This window comes from Bombyx mori, chromosome 20 (assembly GCF_030269925.1).
Source record: "Bombyx mori chromosome 20, ASM3026992v2".
Lineage (NCBI taxonomy): Eukaryota > Metazoa > Arthropoda > Insecta > Lepidoptera > Bombycidae > Bombyx > Bombyx mori.
The window spans coordinates 9429933-9453064 of NC_085126.1; the positions used below are offsets into that span (position 1 = coordinate 9429933).

General features: G+C 37.4%; 2 protein-coding genes across 2 annotated transcripts in view; one reads left to right on the forward strand and one right to left on the reverse strand.

The window, feature by feature from the left end:
* Positions 1-13817, reverse strand: part of LOC101738342 (uncharacterized) — a 75767-nt gene extending 61950 nt beyond the window's left edge. Inside the window, exon 1 of the mRNA XM_038018025.2 lies at positions 13508-13817. Coding sequence (XP_037873953.1) covers positions 13508-13575 — 68 coding nt within the window. The 5' untranslated portion in view covers positions 13576-13817. The remainder of the gene's footprint in view (positions 1-13507) is intronic.
* Positions 13818-13898: 81 nt separating this feature from the next.
* On the forward strand, positions 13899-22703 carry LOC110385184 (zinc finger protein 354C). The gene is made up of 6 exons (XM_021347963.3): positions 13899-14285; positions 15806-16131; positions 16592-16814; positions 19129-19294; positions 20583-20714; positions 21824-22703. The coding sequence occupies exons 1-6, from the start codon at positions 14204-14206 to the stop codon at positions 22002-22004; spliced, it is 1110 nt and encodes a 369-aa protein (XP_021203638.1). The 5' UTR covers positions 13899-14203; the 3' UTR covers positions 22005-22703.
* The last annotated feature ends 429 nt before the right edge of the window (positions 22704-23132 follow it).

Here is a 23132-nt window from a genome sequence, read left to right on the forward strand (position 1 = left end):
ATCTGTGAATGTTTCACAGATGGTCATCTGTGAATGTAAACAAAAGATAAGAAAGTTTAATAGTTTTATGAATGAGTCTTTGTGCCTTTACCGACTCAATAGAAATATCTGTACGGGATTTCTGGGAATCTGTCATAAATGGTTCATAAAAACAAATCGCTATACCCGAAATTGACGCTATAGTATCCAAAGTCGCTCTTACCGAATGAATTTCTTACGAAAGTATGCTTTAAATTCAAGGGACGTAAGTTCGACGTCGCTATAACCGAGGTCGTTATTAATGAAATCCACTGTATTTAATATACTTTAATAACCTTTCACTTGTACACTATTCCCCTCTTATACATCGTATTTCTCTCTGAAAAGGGTTTGCTGGAAGAAAACTCATGAAGAGTTAAGCTCGCCTTTGTACATAGTATTTAGACATTCTTTAAATCTGTTTTTATTGTATTATCTTTTTGTGTAAAATAAGTATAAATAACCTTTCTATTATTTCTATGGAATCCTAAAACTTGTAATTTTATGTTCTATGAATATGACCGTAATAGGAGATCATAGAACCTAACACAGAGTTACCTGGAAATAACTACCACCGTAATAGGAAAACTACTCGTATTTTTTTAATCCTAATTCTGACCCATCAAAATTTCGATAAACAAAGAATGTAAATACTTAATCAAACGATAACAGTTTTTTGGCCCAGATGTGTAAAACTCAAGTCAACAGTTATACAAAATAAATGATTTGTGATTAATTAAAATACACCTTCCTATTCTTACCCCTTCTAAGAAACCAACATTTTGCACTCGACAGTTTTCATATTTAACTAGATTTTTAATGAATAATACATACCGCAGAATATGGTTTCTAATTTACAAGATTAATAATTATTCCAACTAAACTTGGAACTAATTCAATAACTTAATAAATTGAAAGTTATAAACAATTAAATATGCCCAGTATATTTCCTATTTCGGAGTTATACCACCGTATTAGGATTAATCTATAAAATTCGTACCGTATTACGGCGGTATTTTGTTTCTGATTTTTTGAGTAAAAAATGAGTTACATATATGAAACAAGCTATTTAAAAAGTAAGTATAATAGTAGGAAAATGCTATAAATAACACATTAACAATGTTGAACGACTTATTAATACAAAAAACTTAGTTTCTAAATATTAGTGTACTTATTTTTTTGTTCCGCGTTTGTATGGAAACTCCTCTCACGTTGATGCCGTGCTACAAACTGATAGATCTTGTAGTGTTGTTTATATGCTACACTTGAAAATGTCAGTTATGTTATGAAGTAATAGATTTAGAATAAATAGATTCCGTTTTGGTGAGCTTAAACTGAATAAAACAAGAATAAATGTCTAAAATAGAAATACCACCGTAATAGGAAGCGATTTTGACTACCGCCGTATTAGGAGCTTTTACCTTAGATGCAATAATAATTGTTTCTTGTTTGTTTTATCTTTTAGGGTCGTAATATATTAATTAAAATTGTTATTTAATTATCTAAGTGTTGGTAAGGGGTAATCGAAATAATAATATGAACTAGAACGACTATAATTGATTGGATTTGTAAGTTTGTACACTATTATGATTCTATTTTATACTTGTATAGTCACAAATTTCGTCAAGACTACACTATAAAAAATATTAATAAAGACAAACAATATTTAATCTATTCTCAATTTGACCACAGACGTCAAGAACAAAAGTTTGACAATAAATAGCATGCTTGCGTGTGTGCGTCAAATATATGGTATGTAGTGTGTGTAATGTTTTCTTTATTGATTTAATGTATATTTTATGCATTATTTAAAAAAATTATTAGCATTGTGCACTTCTTCTCTATATTCTCTATAAGTGTGGAAAATTTCATACTCCTCCGTCCGCGCAATTTTCGTAAATAGGGATACAAAGTTTTCGCTTCACGTATTAATATATAGATGATCATTAAAAATACTGTATATTCCTTTACTTAAAACAATATTTTGATTTAGAGACGTTGAGATTTTAAAATTATCTGCAATTGTCACCGTTTTCTCTGGAGTGTAACAACACATACATTTTGGTTTTCTTCAAATGACGCAGAGAATTTTTTTGAGGCAAGTTAAAACGAAGCTGTGGCTCAACGTTGCCCCTTTTGGAAATTTGTAATCGCTTCCCTTTAATTAATCATTGAATAACAGGTTATTGAATGTCTTGATGCAATAGGGTGTCATTTTTTATTTTTATTTTTTTTATTTCTTTTATTGCTTAGATGGGTGGACAATCTCACAGCCTACCTGGCGTTAAGTAGTTACCGGAGCCCATATACATCTACAACGTAATGCCGCCACCCACCTTCAAATATGAGTTTTAGGGTTTCAGTATACTTAGAACGGCTGCCCCACCCTTTAAACCGAAACGCATTACTGCTTCACGGCTGAAATAAGCAGGGGGTGGTACCCACCCGTGCGGTCTCGTATATCTTTTCACAGATAAAAAAAAACAAGTTTTTCCACAGATTATATAACTCACATCGAATATTTCAACCAATGAAGTAGGAAACCTATGGAAATGAAACGTCAACCAAAATTTCGTGCCACTGTGACGTCATCTGGCCACAAAACATGGCGGCTTTAGTGCTGTACAAAAGATTTCAATGTTATCAGGTTTTATCGATAAACGTTCTTGGCTCATTTTATTTTAAATATTGTTGAGTATTATTTATTTGTAGAATTTATACTTTAATGGGAAGTAAGTAGGTATATTGTTATGTGCAAATATGATATGATTTAGATGGGTGAAATCTAAGACAAGTTCGTCCTTCGAATTTGCCAAGTAAACGATATGATGATTTTTAAAAGTTGCTACACTGATTTTATAAAGTTGTCGTTTGCCGCAAAACATAAAGATATGGCGTAGTTCAAAGCCATCAGCCCATTTCTAGCATGCTAAATGTTATCGTATTTTGAGTACGTGTTTTTCTTAGACTATTACAATCTATTTTAATTGTTTTGCTGACTCTAAAGTCCGTAACATACTACCGCAGCGCACCCCAAGGAAGGTGCGCCGCACCATTTGAATCACTTTCGCTTGAGAGTGATTCAAATTTTAAACTTATCAAGGGACCGCGTGAAAAAAAAAACACCTACAGAACATTTATTCATTAATTACAAACGTCATTCCTTGTGACTTCCTCTCTTAATTATTAAAAATTTAACAAATTTACAATAGTGTTTTACTAACTGCGGAATAAAACTATTTTATTTAAATAGTTCCGAAGAGATTTTGTCGGTAGCCTTTTTCCCGAAATATCTAAACAGAATGTCTAAATATGTTTTGATGACATATTTTAAAGTGGTATTTATGATTAGTGTCATGATCAATAGATTCCGACCGAAAAATGGATTTTTCGGATGAGGGCTCCATAATGAATTTAAATACATATAGATAATAGTTTTAGGACATCGACTTTCTTGAGATCCTATAAAATACGTTTTAATTATTATTTTTGTATGTTTTAAGCATGATAAATTATGAAATTTTATATAATCAATCATATTAAATCGATATCATAGTCAATAAATAATGTACAACCCAAAACAGACGGCCGAACTGACGTGACAATGACATTTGGCGCGCTAAACATGGCGGATTTTCGGCCTCATTAGACGGAGACGGAGATATTTACGTATATTCATGTTTCATTTTATGTACGCACTGAAATACTGTTATATTGTTTTCCTGCGAGTTAAAGTGCTGAGTAAGAACGAGATAGATATATGTTTATGTATGTGCCTTCAAAATGGGTGCTATTTATATAAGCAATTGTACATATAGAACAATATGTCGTGTCCCTACTATATAGGTCTATGATTTCAACACTCCGCTTATTAGGTAATCACTTGTCAACTGGATACTTACAAAGGGAATCAATCGAGAGATGGCAGTCACATTGGTCGGTGAAAATTGTCTTTTTTATTACCTACCTACATATTGCGTTGCATATGCTGGTAAGCTCGAGAATTTATACCGACTCCACCGAACGTGAAGTCGAGCTTACGGGGCTCAGCCTTTGGACATTGCTAACACTAGTTCTAGCAAGGGCAGTGCTTCTTCTACCACCGGATCGGAGATGCGACTTACTGAGAAACCGCTGTCATCAAACCGTTTGATTTATTTATATGCCCGAACATCGCGAATCTTCTTACGGTAAATATTTTAAAAGGCATTCATAATTACTAATACTTCTTTCAATAAATAATTGTTTTTGGTGAGGGCCTGTAGGCTGAGGCATGTAGGGAAAAAAATCGATAAACCCGGTACAGTGTGCTTAGTCCGAGTTTTTTTAACGGTCTCGATAGCGTCAAAGTTAACTCAAAATTGTATGTAGTTTGAAAAGCTTTTTTTTATTTTTTATTGCCTAGATGTGTGGACGAGCTCACAGCCCACCCCGTGTTAAGTGATGACTGGAACCCATAGTCATCTACAACGTAAATGCGCCACACACCTTGAGATAGAAGTTCTAAGGTCTCAGTGTAGTTACAACGGCTGCCCCACCCTTCAAACCGAAACGCATTACTGCTTCACGGCAGAAATAGGCGGGGCGGTGGTACCTACCCGTGCGGACTCACAAGAGGTCCTACCACCAGTAATTACGCAAATTATAATTTTGCGGGTATAATAAGCTCCCCTAGCGGCAAACGTTCCAACTCCATACAAATTTGAGTTAACTTTTACGGTATCGAGAACGTTAAAAACCTCGCACTAAGCACACGGATGACCACGACAAAACGATGATTATGAAACCATCTTGCCAACGCTGAATTGACAGCGATGCTGACTCCAGCCACTGGTTTAACATGAATTAGCCATAAAATAACCAAAATTGTTTAACAACAAAAGAATTCTTTCGCGCAAAATATTTCACGTGGAATTAAGAGGATTTCGTAAGTTCAGTACTTCAAACCTTTTTGTTGTGAAGTTTTGCCTCGTGAATACATATTTTGAATATTTTTTATTTTCAAAATGGCGGACCTTTTTTTTCCTTTTTAGTATTTTAACATTTGAATGTTGTTAAATTTTAAAAATTCTTTTCCATTCCGATGAAAAGTTTGTATTTTAAGTATTTATTGATTAATAACAAAATTATTTTATTAAATCTAATTACGCTGTTTTGATACGTTGTAAGCAAGTGCAATAGATCATGATTAATCATTTAAAAAATTAAACATAATGTGGATTAATAAAAAATAAAGAGTAGGACCAACCTTTATACTATATTATTGAGACGTAAGCCTCATGTCTCAAAGTGGTTGACGGCACATTGTAATGTCCAATTTTATAGTTATTTACAATTTAAGTATATATAGCGAATATAATCGGTCACTATTTATGATTATGTAAGCCGAGTGCAAGCAAGCCCCTTTGCCAAAGTTGGAAATAATATAAAAGAGTAAAACTCGTATACATTAATGTGGAGATATTTTTGAAGTTATACTTCTTTAGGCGCGTTATGAAAAATTGATGAGAGTGAAATTTTACGATGCGCGCGCACCGTGACACAAAATTAACAGAATGAAGTTGCCCACTAAATCGCTCATTACAATACGACCGACGTAACTTGGCGAGTCTGAATATAGCCGCAGGTGAACTTTCCGAACCGTACCGACAATTACCGAATTTTTTTCAAATTGTTTAAAATTTAAATAAAAAAAAAGAAATAAATTTAATAAAAACAAAGTATAACTTCTTACGCGCGTACATAAGTACACGCACCCTTTTTTTTACAGCCGTATTACATTTACTTTGTAAATTATTATAATGGTTGAAATACAACTGGCTATACCTACTTATTAACTTTATAAATGTAGAAGTGAAATGATTCCTATTGATTCATCTATTGTCTGTGCGTGATATGTGTCATGGTGGTCGCTTGTGATGCATCTATAGTCAGCACTTCACAAAATAAATGATAAATGTTGTAATTTTTTGTGCAAAAATGCTTCAAAATGAAATAATTTTATCTACGCTAAATTTATTAGTTTTATTAAACAAAAAATTACGATTAATAGCGTAAAATGCAACTTTTCTGTATTTATTTTTAACATGACATCAAAATTTTGATAGCAAAACAAAAATCGTTTGAAATTCGCCGAGTATGGAAGACAAGCAGAGTAAAATTATAAAATGGAATAAAAAGGAATCTTACAGATTTTTGAAAAAAAAAAACTTCTATTTGAATTTTCTTCTAAATTGCATCGCACACAGGAATGTTCGTACAAATCTAGACATTATAGGCCTAAGGTGGATATCGGGAAATTCCTCTTTCAAATCAAATATATTATATAACAAATATACGTAATTAGTTTTAATAATAATGAAAGAACATTACTTTTTTTTTTATTGCTTAGATGGGTGGACGAGCTCACAGCCCACCTGGTGTTAAGTGGTTACTGGAGCCCATAGACATCTACAAAGTAAATGCGCCACCCACCTTGAGATATAAGTTCTAAGGTTTCAAGTATAGTTACAACGGCTGCCCCACCCTTCAAACCGAAACGCGTTATTGCTTCACGGCAGAAATAGGCAGGGTGGTGGTCCTACCACCAGTAATTACGCAAAATTATAATTTTGCGGGTTTCATTTTTATTACACGATGTTATTCCTTCACCGTGGAAATCAATCGTAAACATTTGTTGAGTACGTATTTCATTAGGAAAATTGGTACCCGCCTGAGATTCGAACACCGGTGCATCGCTCAACACGAATACATCGGACGTCTTATCCGTTAGGCCACGACGACTTCAAATTACTTATCTGCTCAGTGTTGTACAACTAACTATATCTGCTTGTTGACTGTTTTTTCTAAATGTTAACCTTCGATGTACACATTTTTAGGATAGTAATTGCAGAGCTGTAGTGAAATGATGTTTTTAATAGTGTCTGCTGAGCGCTAGGTCCTGGAGTTCATTTTCCAATTTTAGAAATAAAACTGCGTGCACTGCTAACTGCTAAAATCTTCCACATAATTCTTTTTCAAGTGCTCTATGTCATACGACTAAGCAGGTCGTGGGCGAAAACCGTGGATTCTATATATAATCTATTATTGTGTAGGAGCGAAAACCTTTACAAAATTGTACTGAATGTATCTTAACGTAATGTAAGTTATAGGCGTTGGTAATTTACTAAGTATATAAAACTACTTGCTTAACTGACTCATCTTATGTTTATATATAAGTATAAAGCTCTTAAAATAAGTAAACCACTAAGTTTCATTAAATATTATTTTCTAGACTTAATAAGAATAAAATATTATTAGATTCTATTACCTTCAAAATTTTAGAGGAATTTAGTTATTATACTATTTATTATGACAAAACTGTTATCCGTCGACATTTGAATAATGCGCTAACTACCGTCTATTTTTCATACTACAATAATTAATACTATGAAATAATTGTTCTTTATGTATAAAAAACAAAAATATCAGATTAAATCGTAAAAGTAGCTTTAATTTTGCCTCCCACTCGAGAAAACCAAAGCAAATACTAAATCGTGACTATGAAATCGCCATTAGACTTTGTTGTAAATGTATTATGAGAAAAATACGGGTGCTATCTTTGTGTACCTTTGCTACCAACGTATAATCTGAAGCAGCAACAGCTTAAGCACTTACTTTTTTTAATCACTGTAAATTTCTATTTGGGCAGACAGCGGCTTAGCTTCGGCATTGGCATTGCTGATGTCGATGAGCGACCACTCACCATCAGTTGGGCCGTATGCTCGTCTGCCTACAAAGTCAATAAAAAAACACAAGTAAATGTTTCCACTGAGAGGATGTCTCCATAATAAATTTTTTTTATTGCTTAGGTGGGTGGATGAGCTCACAGCATACCTGGTGTTAAGTGGTAACTGGAGCCCATGGACATCTACAACGTAAATGCGCCACCCACCTTGAGATATAAGTTCTAAGGTCTCAGTATATGTAGTTACAACGGCTGCCGCACCCTTCAAACCGAAACGCATTACTGCTTCACGGCAGAAATATGCGGGGTGGTAGTACCTACCCGGGCGGACTCACAAGATGTCCTTCCTACCACCAGTCTTCACTCGAGGACCTCCATTACAAACATTACTGTTTAGAATATTTAGCTATTTCTTAAACTTATAATTGGCAAGGTTTTAGTTTCAAGCAGCGTGTTAATTAGATCTTAATTCCTCTAAAATAAAAATAGAAACATCTCAATCAACCTATCCAACCCACGCAGTTGTCGAGATAGCTATATTAAAGTCTAGACTATAGCTAAAGACACTCATCGCGAATTGATTTATGTGACACTTGGATGTTGGCGTAACGGTATAGGTTCATTGGACGCCCAATACGGTGGACGCAATTGCTTAAGTTTGTCGCTCGTTAATTCTTTATTAACTAGGAGGTCCGGTGCTGCCGGTGCTACCGTCATGCGTCATCAATATTGTTAATTATAGAGAAAAATGTAACCAACGGGCAATCTCCATGGAACTTTAATTTGGCGCCATTAAAGCCAAATTACCGTGAGTGCTAAATTTTGACGGTGCTCAGCCGTTTTGGGTACCAAAGTTTTTTATTTATTGCTTAGATGGGTAGACGAGCTCACAGCCCACCTGGTGTTAAGTGGTTACTGAAGCCCATAGACATCTACAACGTAAATGCGCCACCCACCTTGAGATATAAGTTCTAAGGTCTCAAGTATAGTTACAACGGCTGCCCCACCCTTCAAACCGAAACGCATTACTGCTTCTCGGCAGAAATAGGCGGGGTGGTGGTACCTACCCGTGCGGACTCACAAGAGGTCTTACCACCAGTACAATGTAACCACCGGCAATCTCCGTGGAACTTTAATTTGGCGCCATTAAAGCCAAATTACCGTGAGCGCTAAATTTTGTCGGAGCTCAGCCGTATTGGGTACCAAAGTTAAATGGTTCATAGTGTATATTATTATAGCTCTGCCAATGTCGGTTCCAAGCCCGGTTGAGTTGGAGTGCCACCTTTCCACAGGTAAAACAGTCAACGCCAAATATCCGGCGGTGGTTAATTAGCTGGACCCAAATAAGACTTTAGCGGCCTCGGAGAACTAAATCTCTTCCAAAAGCACTGCCGTGGAAGGACGCGAGACTTCACCATGTGTATTTTCCCAAGAAAGCCTCAACAGGCCACGATCTTCAGTATTAAGAATTATTGACGTAAGGATGAGTCTATATGAAAACATCATATTTGCGTTTTACTATTCGATTAATACGTAGACATCCCAAGGTGTATGGCAGCATTCAGGTTGTGGTGTCTATTCTGGTCCTGGGTGAAGATCTGACGTCCGGTAAGAGAGTGCAATGGGACTCGTTTGGTGGGTAGGGCCCTAAAACATCCTTGGGCCCGCGGTCTGCTCTCAACATCTGCATCTTCTTTCTCTTCAATTTTTTTGTGGTAATCATTAAGCTAAGTTTAAACTTTATCATATTTTATTCCTATTGTGTTTCGGTCAGTTTAACTCCTGCACGTGAGACACGTTTTACGATATAGCTCTTATTCTTTTAGCTTTTAGCTTATAGCTTATAGTTATAGCTATAGTTATAACTTATAGCTAGGGTCTGTTTCTTTATTAGATTGTATTTCGACAACGCTTTCGTTTCTTAGCTGAATTAACTAGGAACAAGTCATATTTGGACACCTAGCCCCAAACTAGGATTATTTTTACTATGGGCACCAGAGACTGATATACAATATTATACAGGTGAAAATATCTTCATTATTTTTTGACACAGTGGGCCTATGGTGAGTAATCGTGCAAAGAGATTGCGTAGCACGAAACAATGACAGATCCGAGACGTCTTCACTCTTCCTAAGTCAGGCAACGAATGTGTTTCTGATTCCACCTTTACATACTTCAGTGGATTCCACTTGAGAGATGACATCTCGACTCTGCCGAAGCACGCCACCCGAAGTGAGCCGATGCTTGACGAGTAATTGCGGCTCGCATCGACTAAGTGGCATGCGTTCGTTTCGTGTATCATATCCGAATGCGATATAGATATCTAACAAACCTGAATTGTTAATGGTGCGATTTAGATCTTTGCCAAACTTTTTATAGGTCTATAGATACCGCCACAGTCTACATTGACAATGTTGTAGTTGTGTTTAAAAAAGAAAGGTTTGTTTGTACCACTTGATTATGTGTTCACATTTCGCAAGCTCGTGTATGGATTTAAGGAATTGATTTTATTATTGGGTTTTCGGTAAAATACGATGAGAAGCGTTTCCAGATCGAGTCATAGAGATGAAGGACCTTTCCGCTTTAGACTTAGACATTTCTAATGGTAGGTCTATAATTAATGTATTTTGTTTAGGAAGGAAGGATTACTTGTGTCCCAGAGACTTCCGGTTTGACGAGGATAGATTGCGCAAGCACGGGCTCGGCCACGAGGCCTGAGATTTGATAACAGCGGCCCGAGCGCCTCCGATGAAGACCTAACAGCTAACAAGTTCTTTGCGAATGCATCTACTATCGGATCGGAATCGCGAATCGTTGAGGAAAACCGGCGAGAAACTTAGTGGGCTGATGTATGGGTGAGGGATCCAGGGTATTGCTGAACTGACAGATAATAGACTCTAAAGAATTAAACAGAACTGTGGTACCGATACGTTCCTGTCTAAGGAGTTAGCTAACTGTTTTTCAAAGTAATTTGACTTAAGCTGATCAGCGAAATTCTCTTTTTAGTCCCTACGTCCTTCAGTGTCAGCTTGGTACCAGGCTAGCGAATGTATATAGACAGATAAAAATATCCGAGCTCGGTACAAAAGTTTTTTGAAAGCTTTCATTCCCCTTAAATAATCAACTTACAAAACAAAAATACACAATAGACAATAAGCTCGGGGCCGTGATATTAATCTCAGACAAAAGCTCCAATTATGAGACGACAGCTTTCAAGTTTCGCCGTGTTTTGTTCAACGAAATGAACTACACGTACAGTCTGCGATTGTAAGTTTTGTACTAGGGCTGCAGAAAGAACAGACTTATGATTATATTTAGCTTAAAGCCACAGAGGTCGAAATTCCTTACAATCGGAATAGGTGCTTATGAAACTTGAAGTATGATGAAGGGCACATGTGCTCTTGATTATAGCGTGCATTGCTACAAATATTTAAAGCTAGCTGACCCGGCAGACTTCGTAGTGCCTTAATCGATAAGTAAAAGACCTAAACTTTTGTATAAAATAAACTTAAAACAAACAAAAGGAATCCGTCCGACGGGGGACAGATCAAAGGAAAAACAAAATTGTTATTTTTATTAAATTCTGAGCATTTTCATATTTATCTACCTTTTAAACCTTCTTTGAACTTCCACAAATAATTCAAGACCAAAATTAGCCAAATCGGTGCAGCCGTTCTCGAGTTTTAGCGAGACTAACGAACAGCAATTCATTTTTATATATAGATAGCAGTTAGAGTTTAAAATTGATGAGTTAGGCAGAAAAATAGGTAAGGATGCTTTTGCTAACGACAGTACGCCATTGGCCATTTAAATTACCTATATTATTCAGCTTCGAACTACGAAAACTAATAAGAAAATTAACTCTCGTCTATAACAAACATGAAACATCACGACCCAATTCTCGCCAATTATCCAGCAAATTCCTATTCGACCATTGAAATTCTAAATGCCCGCATCACCTAGAATGCGATAGTCAGAATGTAATTTGTATAATCCGTGGGCGGAATGACAATTCGTAGGAAAACTATTAGTTACAGCTTGCAAGAATAATATCGAGAGGCAAATTCTGTATTATGCGATGTGGCAATATTGCCAAGGGGTAGCAGGCATAATCATTGTTATCCAAGTGGTCTAGGAGAGGCATTAGGCTATCCACTGTTTTACCTTGTCCTATTTTGTGGTACGTGTTTCGCTTCTGTTAATGAAAATAACCTATTTTCATTTATATTTTGCATTCAAATTTTTTTTAGGTCAGTCATCCTTGTCTTATGAAGCCCCTTATGTCCTTTTGAAGATAGCTTGGGTAGATCTAAAACAGTGGCGTTTTCGGCAGAGTTGAAATTTGGTTTTCGCGAATCGTCTTCCTAATATATAGACACAACCCACCGAGTTTCTCATCGGATCTCCTCAATGGGTCGCGATTCCGTTCCGGTGGTAGATTCAGCGAAGCACTGCTCTTGTTAGTGCCAGTTTTAGCATATTCACTCAGGTTGAGCCTGTGAGCTTACCTAGTGGTCACAGCGTACCAGCGAATAGGTAGGGAAATAATCAATTAAATTAACCTCTTAAGCTACCAGAAAATATGTAAGGAAAAAAAGTCAATTGAAGTTACCTCTTCATAGTTACTACACTTTATTTTTCAAATATTTTCAGACCAGACTCTCAGTGTCGGAGACAGCAGTTCATGAAGGCTTCGATGTTTTCATAAGTCTGCGTAATTAGTGGTTGTAGAGCACAACGTCACGACTAGTTATAATAACTCATTTTCCCACGAAACAGTGAGGTTATCCGATTAGAAGATTGCTAAACTACTATTATTCCAGATAGTTATTCCACACGAGATAGATCTTTCGTGTCAAGGTGAGCTGTGTCAGCCATTTCAAGTTTATCGGTGAGCTACAGGGCGGTATTCACGTCTGGGGGGTGTGAACGTGCGCTCTATACAGCAATGTGAAGACTCAATCTTGGTCAGTTTTCCGTAAACTTGTTTCTTCTATTTCCTCAGTCATCCCTATTACATTTGACTTTTCTTTGCGTATATTTAGTTTTAAAAGAATCTAGTTGTGGTCTACGAATCGGTCGTGAAGTCGTATTACGTTTTAAAAGGCCTGAATGAAGGCGATTTTGATTTTGTCCGTCTACATTGATAGCATGGCACGTTCGCAGTCTGGAATCTGCATTAGTATGACCACTGGACGACAAACGAACTAGAGTTCTCGAGCCCGACAATTTTAAGGGCCACCTCAATCTATTTACTAAGTGTGGCCCTCGGCCGATACGTTAGGGGGTTTTATCGTACGCAAAGGGCGAGGGTCGAAACAAAATCGCGGTGTGTTACCGTTATTTTAACCCACAAACGCGAACTTAAAGATACCTTTACGATAGACGTTTTTTTTTTCATTCAAAATCATATCGCATTTACGAAGTTCGTTGCGGAGTTTTAAAAAACGAACGATTACTACGAACTGTTTAATGAGCCCTTAATACGAGATTAGGCTCATAAATCGACACCCAGACAACCTGTAGGCAAGACCGCGGCTGTATGCCCGATGTATTGATTTATTTTGGCGATTTCACAACAGTTCGCTTATCTCAAGAGACCGGCTACCGTTCTATGATGTTTTATTATATGAATAAGCGGCACATACCTACGTCTTTGTTGTTTTCACTCGGTCCATTTAGCTAACGAGAGTAGTGTGACCGAGCGTGCTGACCTTCACGGCGCGTCAAGACCCATATTCATAAGCGTTATGAGGTACTCACTCCTCGGAATGCTGCGAGATATTATCCTTGTCCTTGTGAGCCTGGCCCGAACTGCAAGAGTTCCCCATCTCGCCGCAGGCCCGCCCGCGCCCTTAACTGGTCATCACTCGCGAACGCGTGCCTTCGCGACGCTCACTAAACACAACAAATTATATAAAGACACACGCGCACACGTCCCGACCGACTATTATAGAATGATGTCTCGCAATAATTTAACATTTCCCGGCGTCGCGATCGTTTCGGGCGGCAAATCTAAATATAAAAAGAGCGCGTGCTACCGCGACAGATACTGTGAGCCGAATAATCGATGCGCCCTCGGTCCCTCCGCGCCCCCGCCCGCGCCCCCGCCCGCGCCCCCGTCCGCGCCCTCGGTCCTCATCGCGCGCGCGCTCATTATCTACGCTTTCCGCGACACATGCCACTGATACAGCGAGCTTTCCCGAACGGAGGTTGATATTATATCACCCGACACGAAACGAACTTCGTGAACGCTAAGAAAACTACAAAAATTGTCTCTAGCCGCCGACACTGGCAGCTGACACGCGATTTGAATTTGGAATGTCGAAAAACATTATCTTTCGTTTCTGTGTATGGCGACTCTTCTGTCAAAACAACAAGTGCTTTACTGTACTTGGTTTGAATTTGTGTATTTTTAAATAATTTTACGTTGTAAAACTAAGACAGTATTTTAGGACAATGCCACGGTGTTTTCTGAACTCAGTGAGACCGTTGAGGGATAGTTTCGCGGACGAATGCACTGAATTATCGAATGAACAATGTACGTTAGTAAATAAAGTTACATTATGTAAATAATATCATTATAGTAACTTTACTAAAATGACTATTCTCTCAATTTATTTTAACTTAGTTAGTTTATAGTTTTGTTGTATGATTTAGAGATTTAATATGTATGTATTGTAGCTATTTGATTGTAAGCGGGCGTATGTAAATTTGTGACTCCGGCGCCATTTTACGATACTGTAGGTACTAGAAATCTCAAAAGCGAAAGATCAACTTTTGTTTTTTAGTTGAGCCAACGATTAGATTGTAATTGTCCACACACATCAAGTACCGATCACGGAACAGTAATTTTATAAGTTCGCTCTAATATCCTGACCAATATCAAAAAGTTTTTTTTATTGCTTAGATGGGTGGACGAGCTCACAGCCTACCTGGTGTTAGGTGGTTATCGGAGCCCATAGACATCTACGACGTAAATGCCGCCACCCAACTTGAGATATAAGTTCTAAGGTCTCAAGTATAGTTACAACGGCTGGCCCACCCTTCAAGCCGAAACGCATTACTACTTCACGGCAGAAATAGGCAGTGTGGTGGTACCTACCCGCGCGGACTCACAAGAGGTCCTACCACCAGTAAAAAAGTTGAAATCAATTGGTGGTTCGCCTCGATATTTAAGACGATTTTTTGTTAGGTTTTAAAACTAGCTGTGCCCGTAATTTCGTCCGTCGGGAATTTAACTAAATATAAGTAGCGTAAGTTACTGATTATTACATCAGTCATTTGCCAGTGAAAGTTCCGTTAAAAATTGGTCCAGTTTTTTTCCTTACCTATTCACTGGTAGCCTAAGGGGCTATTTCACCTTCTCGCAAAGGGGTAGGAGAGCTCACGGACTCAACCTAAGAGAATTTGCTAACACTAGCCCTAGCAAGAGCAGTGCTTCGCAGAATCTACCACCGGATCAGAAACGCAACCCACTGAGATTATCCGGCTAGAAACTCAGTGGGCTTTGTCTATGGGTTAGGTTACAAGCCGTATATAATAAAAAGCCATTGTTTTACTATAACAAACAGACACTTCAATTTTATTTATTTGTATAGACAGATTAGGTTTATAAGCCGGCTAGCTGGCTAGCGATCTGGCTATGGCTATGGGAAAGGTTCTACATGTCAGTTGCTGTTTTTTTTTTTCTTGGGTAGGCCTCCCACATGATGGGCCGAGGATCTATTGAGGTTCGCGGGGATCCGCTGGATGCAGGCAGCGCAGGACCGGTCTTTGTGGCGAGGCTTGGGGGAGGCCTATGTCCAGCCGTGGACGTCCATGGGCTGATAAGAAGAAGAAGAACTGTGTCTCTGAAAGTGAGTGGTCTATGCCAGATACAAAGCAATCTTAATGATATTTCAATCCCATGTCTCGAAGTGGGGGGCGGTATTCGCGTTAAGCGGTCTATTTACTCAGAAATTGCTAGATGGACCGCGTTGCTCACAGTTAAGTTTTAACTAAAAATATCTTAACGCATCAAAACTCCATTTGTCCTACATAAAAACAGCATATTTACAGCAACACCGAGAACTGTACCGAAAAATCTAAAACAGAAAACCATATTAAAACCTAGCGAAACGGTGTGCCACGATAAAGTACCGATACCGACCCGTTTCCACTTGCAACTCCTCAAGAAGAGCCAGTTCGTCGATAGCTTCATCGCGAACGAGAGCTATGAATACGCTCCTGACGTCGAGAAGGTGAAATCTCCGAAGAGAGGTCCAGTTAAAAAGAGATACAACTTGAGGTCTTCGGAGTCGACCAGGAAAAACTACGATATACGTGGAAAACGGAGAAAGAGAGGGAAGAAAACGCAGCCGGAACAAATTAAGCCGGATTTGGAGGTAGTCATGAATTAAATATTTTCGGTATCATTGAGACTTTGGCGGGAACGCGAGGAGTGAAGTGTGTGATTTGTTTTATTTTGTCTATTGAGTGTTCGTTCAGGTTTAAATCTGTAATAACGGTGGTTTATTAACTGTTTAATATCTGTCAAAGTGCACAAATGTGAGAAAATAAAACAAAGCCGCTGGAAAAACTTCTCGGGTACCTCCAAAAAGTCCACTGAAAAAATCTCAGTAAATGACCACCATTTTACTGAGAATATTTCATCCCATATCACCTCATCTCATTTCATTCCAGTTGATTAATGCCTCAAATTAGTCATCTTCATTTCATTTCATTTCACTCTACATTATCATTTTTCATAAAAATAAGCATATAAATTAAAATAGGACATGACTTATAGGCCTTAGTTACCAGGTCATAAAATCCTTTAAAAAAAATTGTATTCACACATTATAGCGACAACCTGATGCTCTCACCACCGAAGTCGTTTTGCCTGACCCCTCAAGAAAAACCAGCGGATACCAGTCAAAGCCAAGACCTGGTGCGGAGATAGACAAGATAGCTGAAAAGCTGAAGAGCCTCCTCAAGAAATCTGTCGAAGAAAGGCTCGATCGAGAGCTCTTGACTTGTACCGAATCATTCGATGTCATTGACATCAGCGACGACGCCAAGGAGAATGGTAAGAACAAATAGTTTATCTACCGTCAGATTTAAACAATAAAAACAGTAAATTGAAAAAAAAATCTGGTGTAGTGGTAAGTGACATGGTCACTACACAACGGGGTCGCGGGTTCGAATCCTGCCAAGGCAAGATATTTGTATGATAAATATAAATGTCTTTTCCAGGGTTATGGATGTATGTTAAATATATGTATGTCTGTAATAAAAATCTTACATTTATTTCCGTTATCTGGTACCTGTAACACAAGTTCTTTACGAACTTGTCACGGGACCAGTTAACGTGGCGTGATTGTTAGTAAAATATTTATTTATTAAAAAAAAAAACCTTCAGAATTAAACAATAAAAAAACAGTAAATTGAAAGAAAAAAAAACAAAACAGTAGCTTGGTGAAAGAATCGTGTAATAATAGCCAACATGTCACCACACCTTTAAAATTTAGGTGGCCTAACTAAAAATTGAAAGAAAATTGAGTTTTATGCCTTAAACGACTTATAAGCATGTATTCAGCATCAGTAAGCAGATATTCTAACAGTTTATAAAATTAAATGTTTTAAATTAAAAATGTGATTTAATTTTTTTTTATTACTGTGATGGGTGGACGAGCTCATAGCCCTGTTAAGTGGTCACTGGAGCCCATAGACATCTACAACGTAAAAGCGCCACCCATCTTGAGATATAAGTTCCAAGGTCTCAAGTATAGTTACAACAGCTGCCCCACCCTTCAAACCGAAACGCATTACCGCTTCACGACAGAAATAAGCAGGGCAGTGGTACCTACCCGCGCGAACTCATAAGAGGTCCTACCACTAATAATTTTAGTTAGAAAAGAACCAAGTACACTTTCGACCTCTTTTAAATAAAGCGCATACATCAACTTTAAGGTGTGGGCTTTAAAGCTTAAAGTATTGAAATCAAAACTGAAGAATTACAATACTTCAATTACATTTTTGGCGTTAACCAAAAAACAAGATATTTGGATTAAATCACTACAATATTAATTATTTGGTAATTTTACGTATGTTTCAATGATACTATGTACACATATGGACTTGTTATTGTTGTCTGAAATAAAATAAATCATTCATCATTCATTCATTCATTCCTTCTTTCATTCATTCATTCTAACGGCCGTCTGGTGTAGTGGTAAGTGACATGGTCACTACACAAGGGGGTCGCGGGTTCGAATCCCGCCAAGGGAAGATATTTGTATGATAAATATAAATGTCTTTTCCAGGGTTATGGATGTCTATTAAATATATGTATGTGTATAATAAAAATCTAACATTTATATCCGTTATCTGGTACCTGTAACACAAGTTCTTTACGAACTTTAAAACATTGGGATTCATATTTCGCAATTGCAAAGATTTCAAAAAACCAAACACTAAGATTACAATTTATAATGCTCTCGTACGCAGTACCTTAGAATATTGCTGCATTGTGTGGAATCCTTACTATGAAATATACAAGAAACGATTGGAAAGTGTCCAAAAACGGTTTCTATGGTATTTGTCTTACAACTACAATCTGGATAGGAAGTTACCCAGCTATGAAGATAGACTTTGCCACTTTAATTTAGACTCTCTTCTAAACCGGAGAAAAATAATGGGGGGTATATTATTTCTGTACAAATTAATTCATGGAATAACCGACAGACCTAATCTATTAACCCAGATAAAAATATCAGCCCCTAAGTACCTACCAAGAACGAAGAAATATAAACCGTTTATAAGAAAGCCCGCTCGTTCGAATTTAGGTGCTTACTCTCCCTTAAACAGAATCCTTTGGGACTACAATAATGTCCACGGTAGCGCGGTCTCCGTCAATGTTCCTTCGGAGTTGTCCGATTGCGCTGAACTTATTTTAAGTGAAATAGATTTTTTTTCAAATTGTCTCACTACTTACAGGAAAAATCTGTCGCGGATCATCTCCCAATTAAATTAATCTTAAGCAATAAATGAAATGTATCCAAATCTTAGCTGTATATTTTATTTTTATTTTTGATGTTAATGCAATGTCGATTGCACCTATAATTGAGGTGACATCTGCCATGAACTTTTGTCAGTTTGTCAATGTTTTGTATTGATGATCACTTTGTTGGTGCAACTTATTAAATAAATAAAAATAAATAAATAAAAACTTATCACGGGACCAGTTAACGTGGCGTGATTGTTAGTAAATATTTATTTATTTATTTATTCATTCATAAACATGTGAATTGTATTATCTGGACCTTCAGTTCAGGTTTGCTTCGAGACAGTAATGAGTGAAGAGACTCCGCTCAAGCGCCAGTAATTAATTTCTCTATTAGATCCGGTACATCCGGAGGGGCGTCGTCAACGCGTCATGCACAAATGCAAGTATTGCGGGAAAGGCTTCGACAGACCCTGGGTGCTGAAGGGTCACCTGCGTCTCCACACCGGGGAGAGACCCTTCCCGTGCCCCCATCCGCTCTGCGGCAGAAGCTTTGCTGATCGGTAAAACGGATATGCAGTTTCTTTTCGGTAGGCAGCGGCTTCGGCGGTAGGCGGCGACTTGGATCTGCCCCTGGCATTGCTGAAGTCCATGGGCGACGATAACCACTCACCATCAGGTGAGCCGTATGCTCTGCATACAATGGCAAAAAACCTTTTTACAATAAAATAACTTTTTCTTATACTATTCTTAATTCAAATTTATTAAAATTGATTTTCTAATTTTTAGTTGGATTTTCTATAAAAGCGTATTTTGTTAGTTTTTTTTTAAACTATTATTTATTTTTCATTTTTTAGTTGAATTAAATTTTTTCATTATTTTTTTTTATTAATATTGAATTGTCATCGGTCCTTAATAAGTATACCAAAATTCCAGTTAGTCCGACGTTTTGAAGGGGGTCAAAATCATGTTCAAAGATTCCGTTAGATACATACGTCTGAAGCTTATAAAAGCGTATTAAAAAGAGCTCGACTATCATAAGTCTTTATATCAGTTGTGGTAAAAATAAACTGGTTTGGTCTGTTTCGTCGGTTCTTTTCTAGCCCGCGGCTCTGGGGCTAGGGTATGAGAGATAGGAGTAAGGAGAACATCTTCAGTGTATTATATTTAAGTGTCCGCTGAAAGAGAGCTAATTAAGATGGCGCTACAGTAGCAAGTGGAAAGATAAAAAAAAAACGGCGCCTTAAGAAATTAGATCAGGATTTTTGTTAGATGTTTTTGCTAATTGTCTCACAACTTACAGAAAAAAATCTGTCGCGGATCATTTCTCAATTAAATATAAATTAATCTTAAGCAATCAATCAAATGTAATCAAATCTTATTTACATTTTTTTTTTTATTGGAACGAAGTTCCTTATCGCGCGTTGTGAAAGGGGGCTAGACGGAAAAAATTCTTACGAAAAGTTGTCACGACACTCTTTAGATCCGTCATTCTGACCAATCAACGTGTAGGCGCTTATCGCGTGACATTGCTCGTATCCGATTGGTCCGCGTGATGAGTATAGTTTCTCGAGATAGCGTTTCAACAATAGTAATTTAGTTCATAGTATTGTTTTTTTCTTCTTCATAATGCCGTAATTTATTACTTAAACAAAAATTTATTACTTAAACTTAAAAAAAAAATTACAATTCCTTCACTAATTAATCGTAAGGAACTTCGTTCCATCCGGGTGTCCCTTGACACCTCTGAAGTTTTTTTTTGTTGTTAATGCACTGTCGATTGCACCTAATGACCTGTCTGAAGCTAATAAAAGCGTATTAACAAGTTTTGATTCGACGCCCATTTCGTAGTTCGAACCTCCGCGCCCACCAGCGCACCCGCGGTCACCACTCGTGGCAGTGGCGCTGCTCGGAGTGTGGGAAAGCTTTCAGCCAGAGCCGCTACCTCGAGCGCCACCGAGAGGACGCTTGTCGAAAATATAAGTACGTTGCGTTCGATGTTAAGTTCTAGTACTGTGTAGGGCAGTGATTTCCAACCTTTTTTATCGCGGCACGTTTAAGGATAATAAAATTTGAGAACGCACACTGAAAAAGATGAGTTTAAAGTTGTTTCTTCATATCGTTATTAATATTTCGCGACTATATGACACTCATCATCATCAGCCTGCGGCAGTCCACTGCTGGACATAGGCCTCCCCCAAAGCTCGCCACTGAACCCGATCTTCGGTTCCACGCATCCAGTTACTGCTAGCTGCCTTGCGCAGGTCGTCGCTCCATCTAGCAGGAGGGCGTCCTACACTACGTTTGCCGGTTCGCGGTCTCCACTCCAGAACACGTCTACCCCAACGGTTATCGGTTCTGCGACATATGAGTCGACTATTATCAAAGCCGGCAATCTGACTTTTGGACAATGATTGGTAAATCAGAAAAACGAACTATTGACTTTGTATTCCATTGGCAGTCACAAAACTCTTTGGAACGACATCTTAGATAAATAACAGGTTAACTATTAAACTTTATTTAATGCAGGTTTTGAACCGTATTCTTTGAAGGAGACGATTATATTCAATTCAATCTGTATTGACATATCAATAAAAAACTTTTGTCCAAATGCACAGATTGCCACCTTTGATAATAGACGACTCATATGTGACCAGCCCACTGCCACTTCAGCTACTAACACATAACACTATTTCAATACAATGCCTCGATTTAAAGCACTTTAGTCGCTCGGTGAAGTGTGATTAGATATCTGATTAGTCCAACGTGTCTTACTCAACCTTTTCCCGTCCACTTTCCAGAACGACGGCAGCGGTTTGGCTCTGCCCCAGGCATTGCTGAAGTCCATGGGCGACGGTAACCACTCACCATCAGGTGGACCGTATCCTTGTCTGCCTACTCTTCAAACCGGAAATGAATATGGCTTCATTCTATTGTAGTGACCTAATTTGAAATAATTTTGAAGTAATCTTGTCTTTTCTAAGTGGTTATTCAAATAAACATTCTAGTATTAAATAGTTATAACGATGACAAAGAAAAACAATAAAAAATAATTCATTAATTAATTTTTTTTAATTTCCTTTCTAAATCAGGCAACACTCAAGAAACGCAGCAAAAGACAGAATCGATCAAAACACATTCCAGATTCCTGTGCCTCTGTTTGGAATTATTCGTCCCAGTATATCGAATGTATTGCTTTCGACTAAAGTCGATTTGGCGGACGACGAACCAATTGATCTGTCATGCAAGAGAAATGAAACAATCTGGAACTAATTAATTACTTAGGTTTCCTTTTTTTTTCTTGTATCGAATGTTTAAATTTTAGCATGACATAATTGAATATAAAGTGTATTATTTTTAAAAGAAAAAAAAAAAAAATATATATTCTATTTTCTGTGGGAACCTTTTGGCGGGAACGCGAGCTGTCAAGTTAAGTGAATTATTTAATTTTTTTTTAATTTAGTAATTCTTATGGTTTTAACGTGATACAACGGTGGTTTATTAACCTTTTAGCATCTTTGCACTAATGCCGGAAAATTTAAAGAAAGTGGCTGGATGTGGCTTTTTACTGAAATCATTTCATTTTACTGAAACATTATTTTATTTCATCTAACCGTATTTCGTTCAAAATAATTTTAATCAATTTCATTCTAATTGACTACGATGTTATTAGAAATAGCTATTGATTTAATTTTTCAAATTGCAAAGTTGGTATGAATGCTTTATAATAATTGAGGATTTCATAAAGCCGAGGCTGGCAACAACGCCATGGCAAAAAGCCGATTTCCGTGCTCAAATAATAGAAAAAGAATCTTTTCTAGTCTTGGAATTTCCTAGACTACTGCAAGTTACATTTCATGAGATTAACTGAGAGGTAAAATGTATAATATATTTATTTGCGAAAATATATTTTAGGGTATAAAATGTTATTCAACTAATTCCAAAGAAGACAAATAAAGTTATTAATGCAGATCTTTTCAGTTTATTTTTTAAGTTAACTTGAGTATTCTTTATCCCAAAGCTTTTAAGTGTGCTTATGACAGGTGGGTTGGATACCAGTCCCTACCTATTTCTGCCACAAGACAAATGTTATACACAAAAACACTAGATTAGAATTGGGCGTTGAGGTCAATAATGATTATTCCGTTGTAACTTTTTTTATTTTATTGCCTTTCTAGGCCGATGAGCATGCGGCCCTTCTGAAGGTCAGTGATCACCGTCGCTCATAGACGTTAGCAATGCCAGGGGCAGAGCCAAGCCGCTGCCTACCGTTAAGTACTCTCCACAAGCCTCGTTTGAAGAAGAACATGTCACAGCGCTCGGGAAACACCGTGGAGGGGAGCTCATTCCAAAGCCGAATGGTACGTGGCAAAAAAGACCCCTGGAAACGCACTGTTAATG

Bases quoted from the DNA above. Each gene is read 5' to 3' on its own strand.
- LOC110385184 (XM_021347963.3), top strand. From the start codon at position 14,204: ATGCCACGGTGTTTTCTGAACTCAGTGAGACCGTTGAGGGATAGTTTC. The intron at 14,286-15,805 runs GTACGTTAGTAA...GCATATTTACAG, and splicing joins TGAATTATCGAATGAACAAT to CAACACCGAGAACTGTACCG. The intron at 20,715-21,823 runs GTACGTTGCGTT...TTTCTAAATCAG, and splicing joins GACGCTTGTCGAAAATATAA to GCAACACTCAAGAAACGCAG.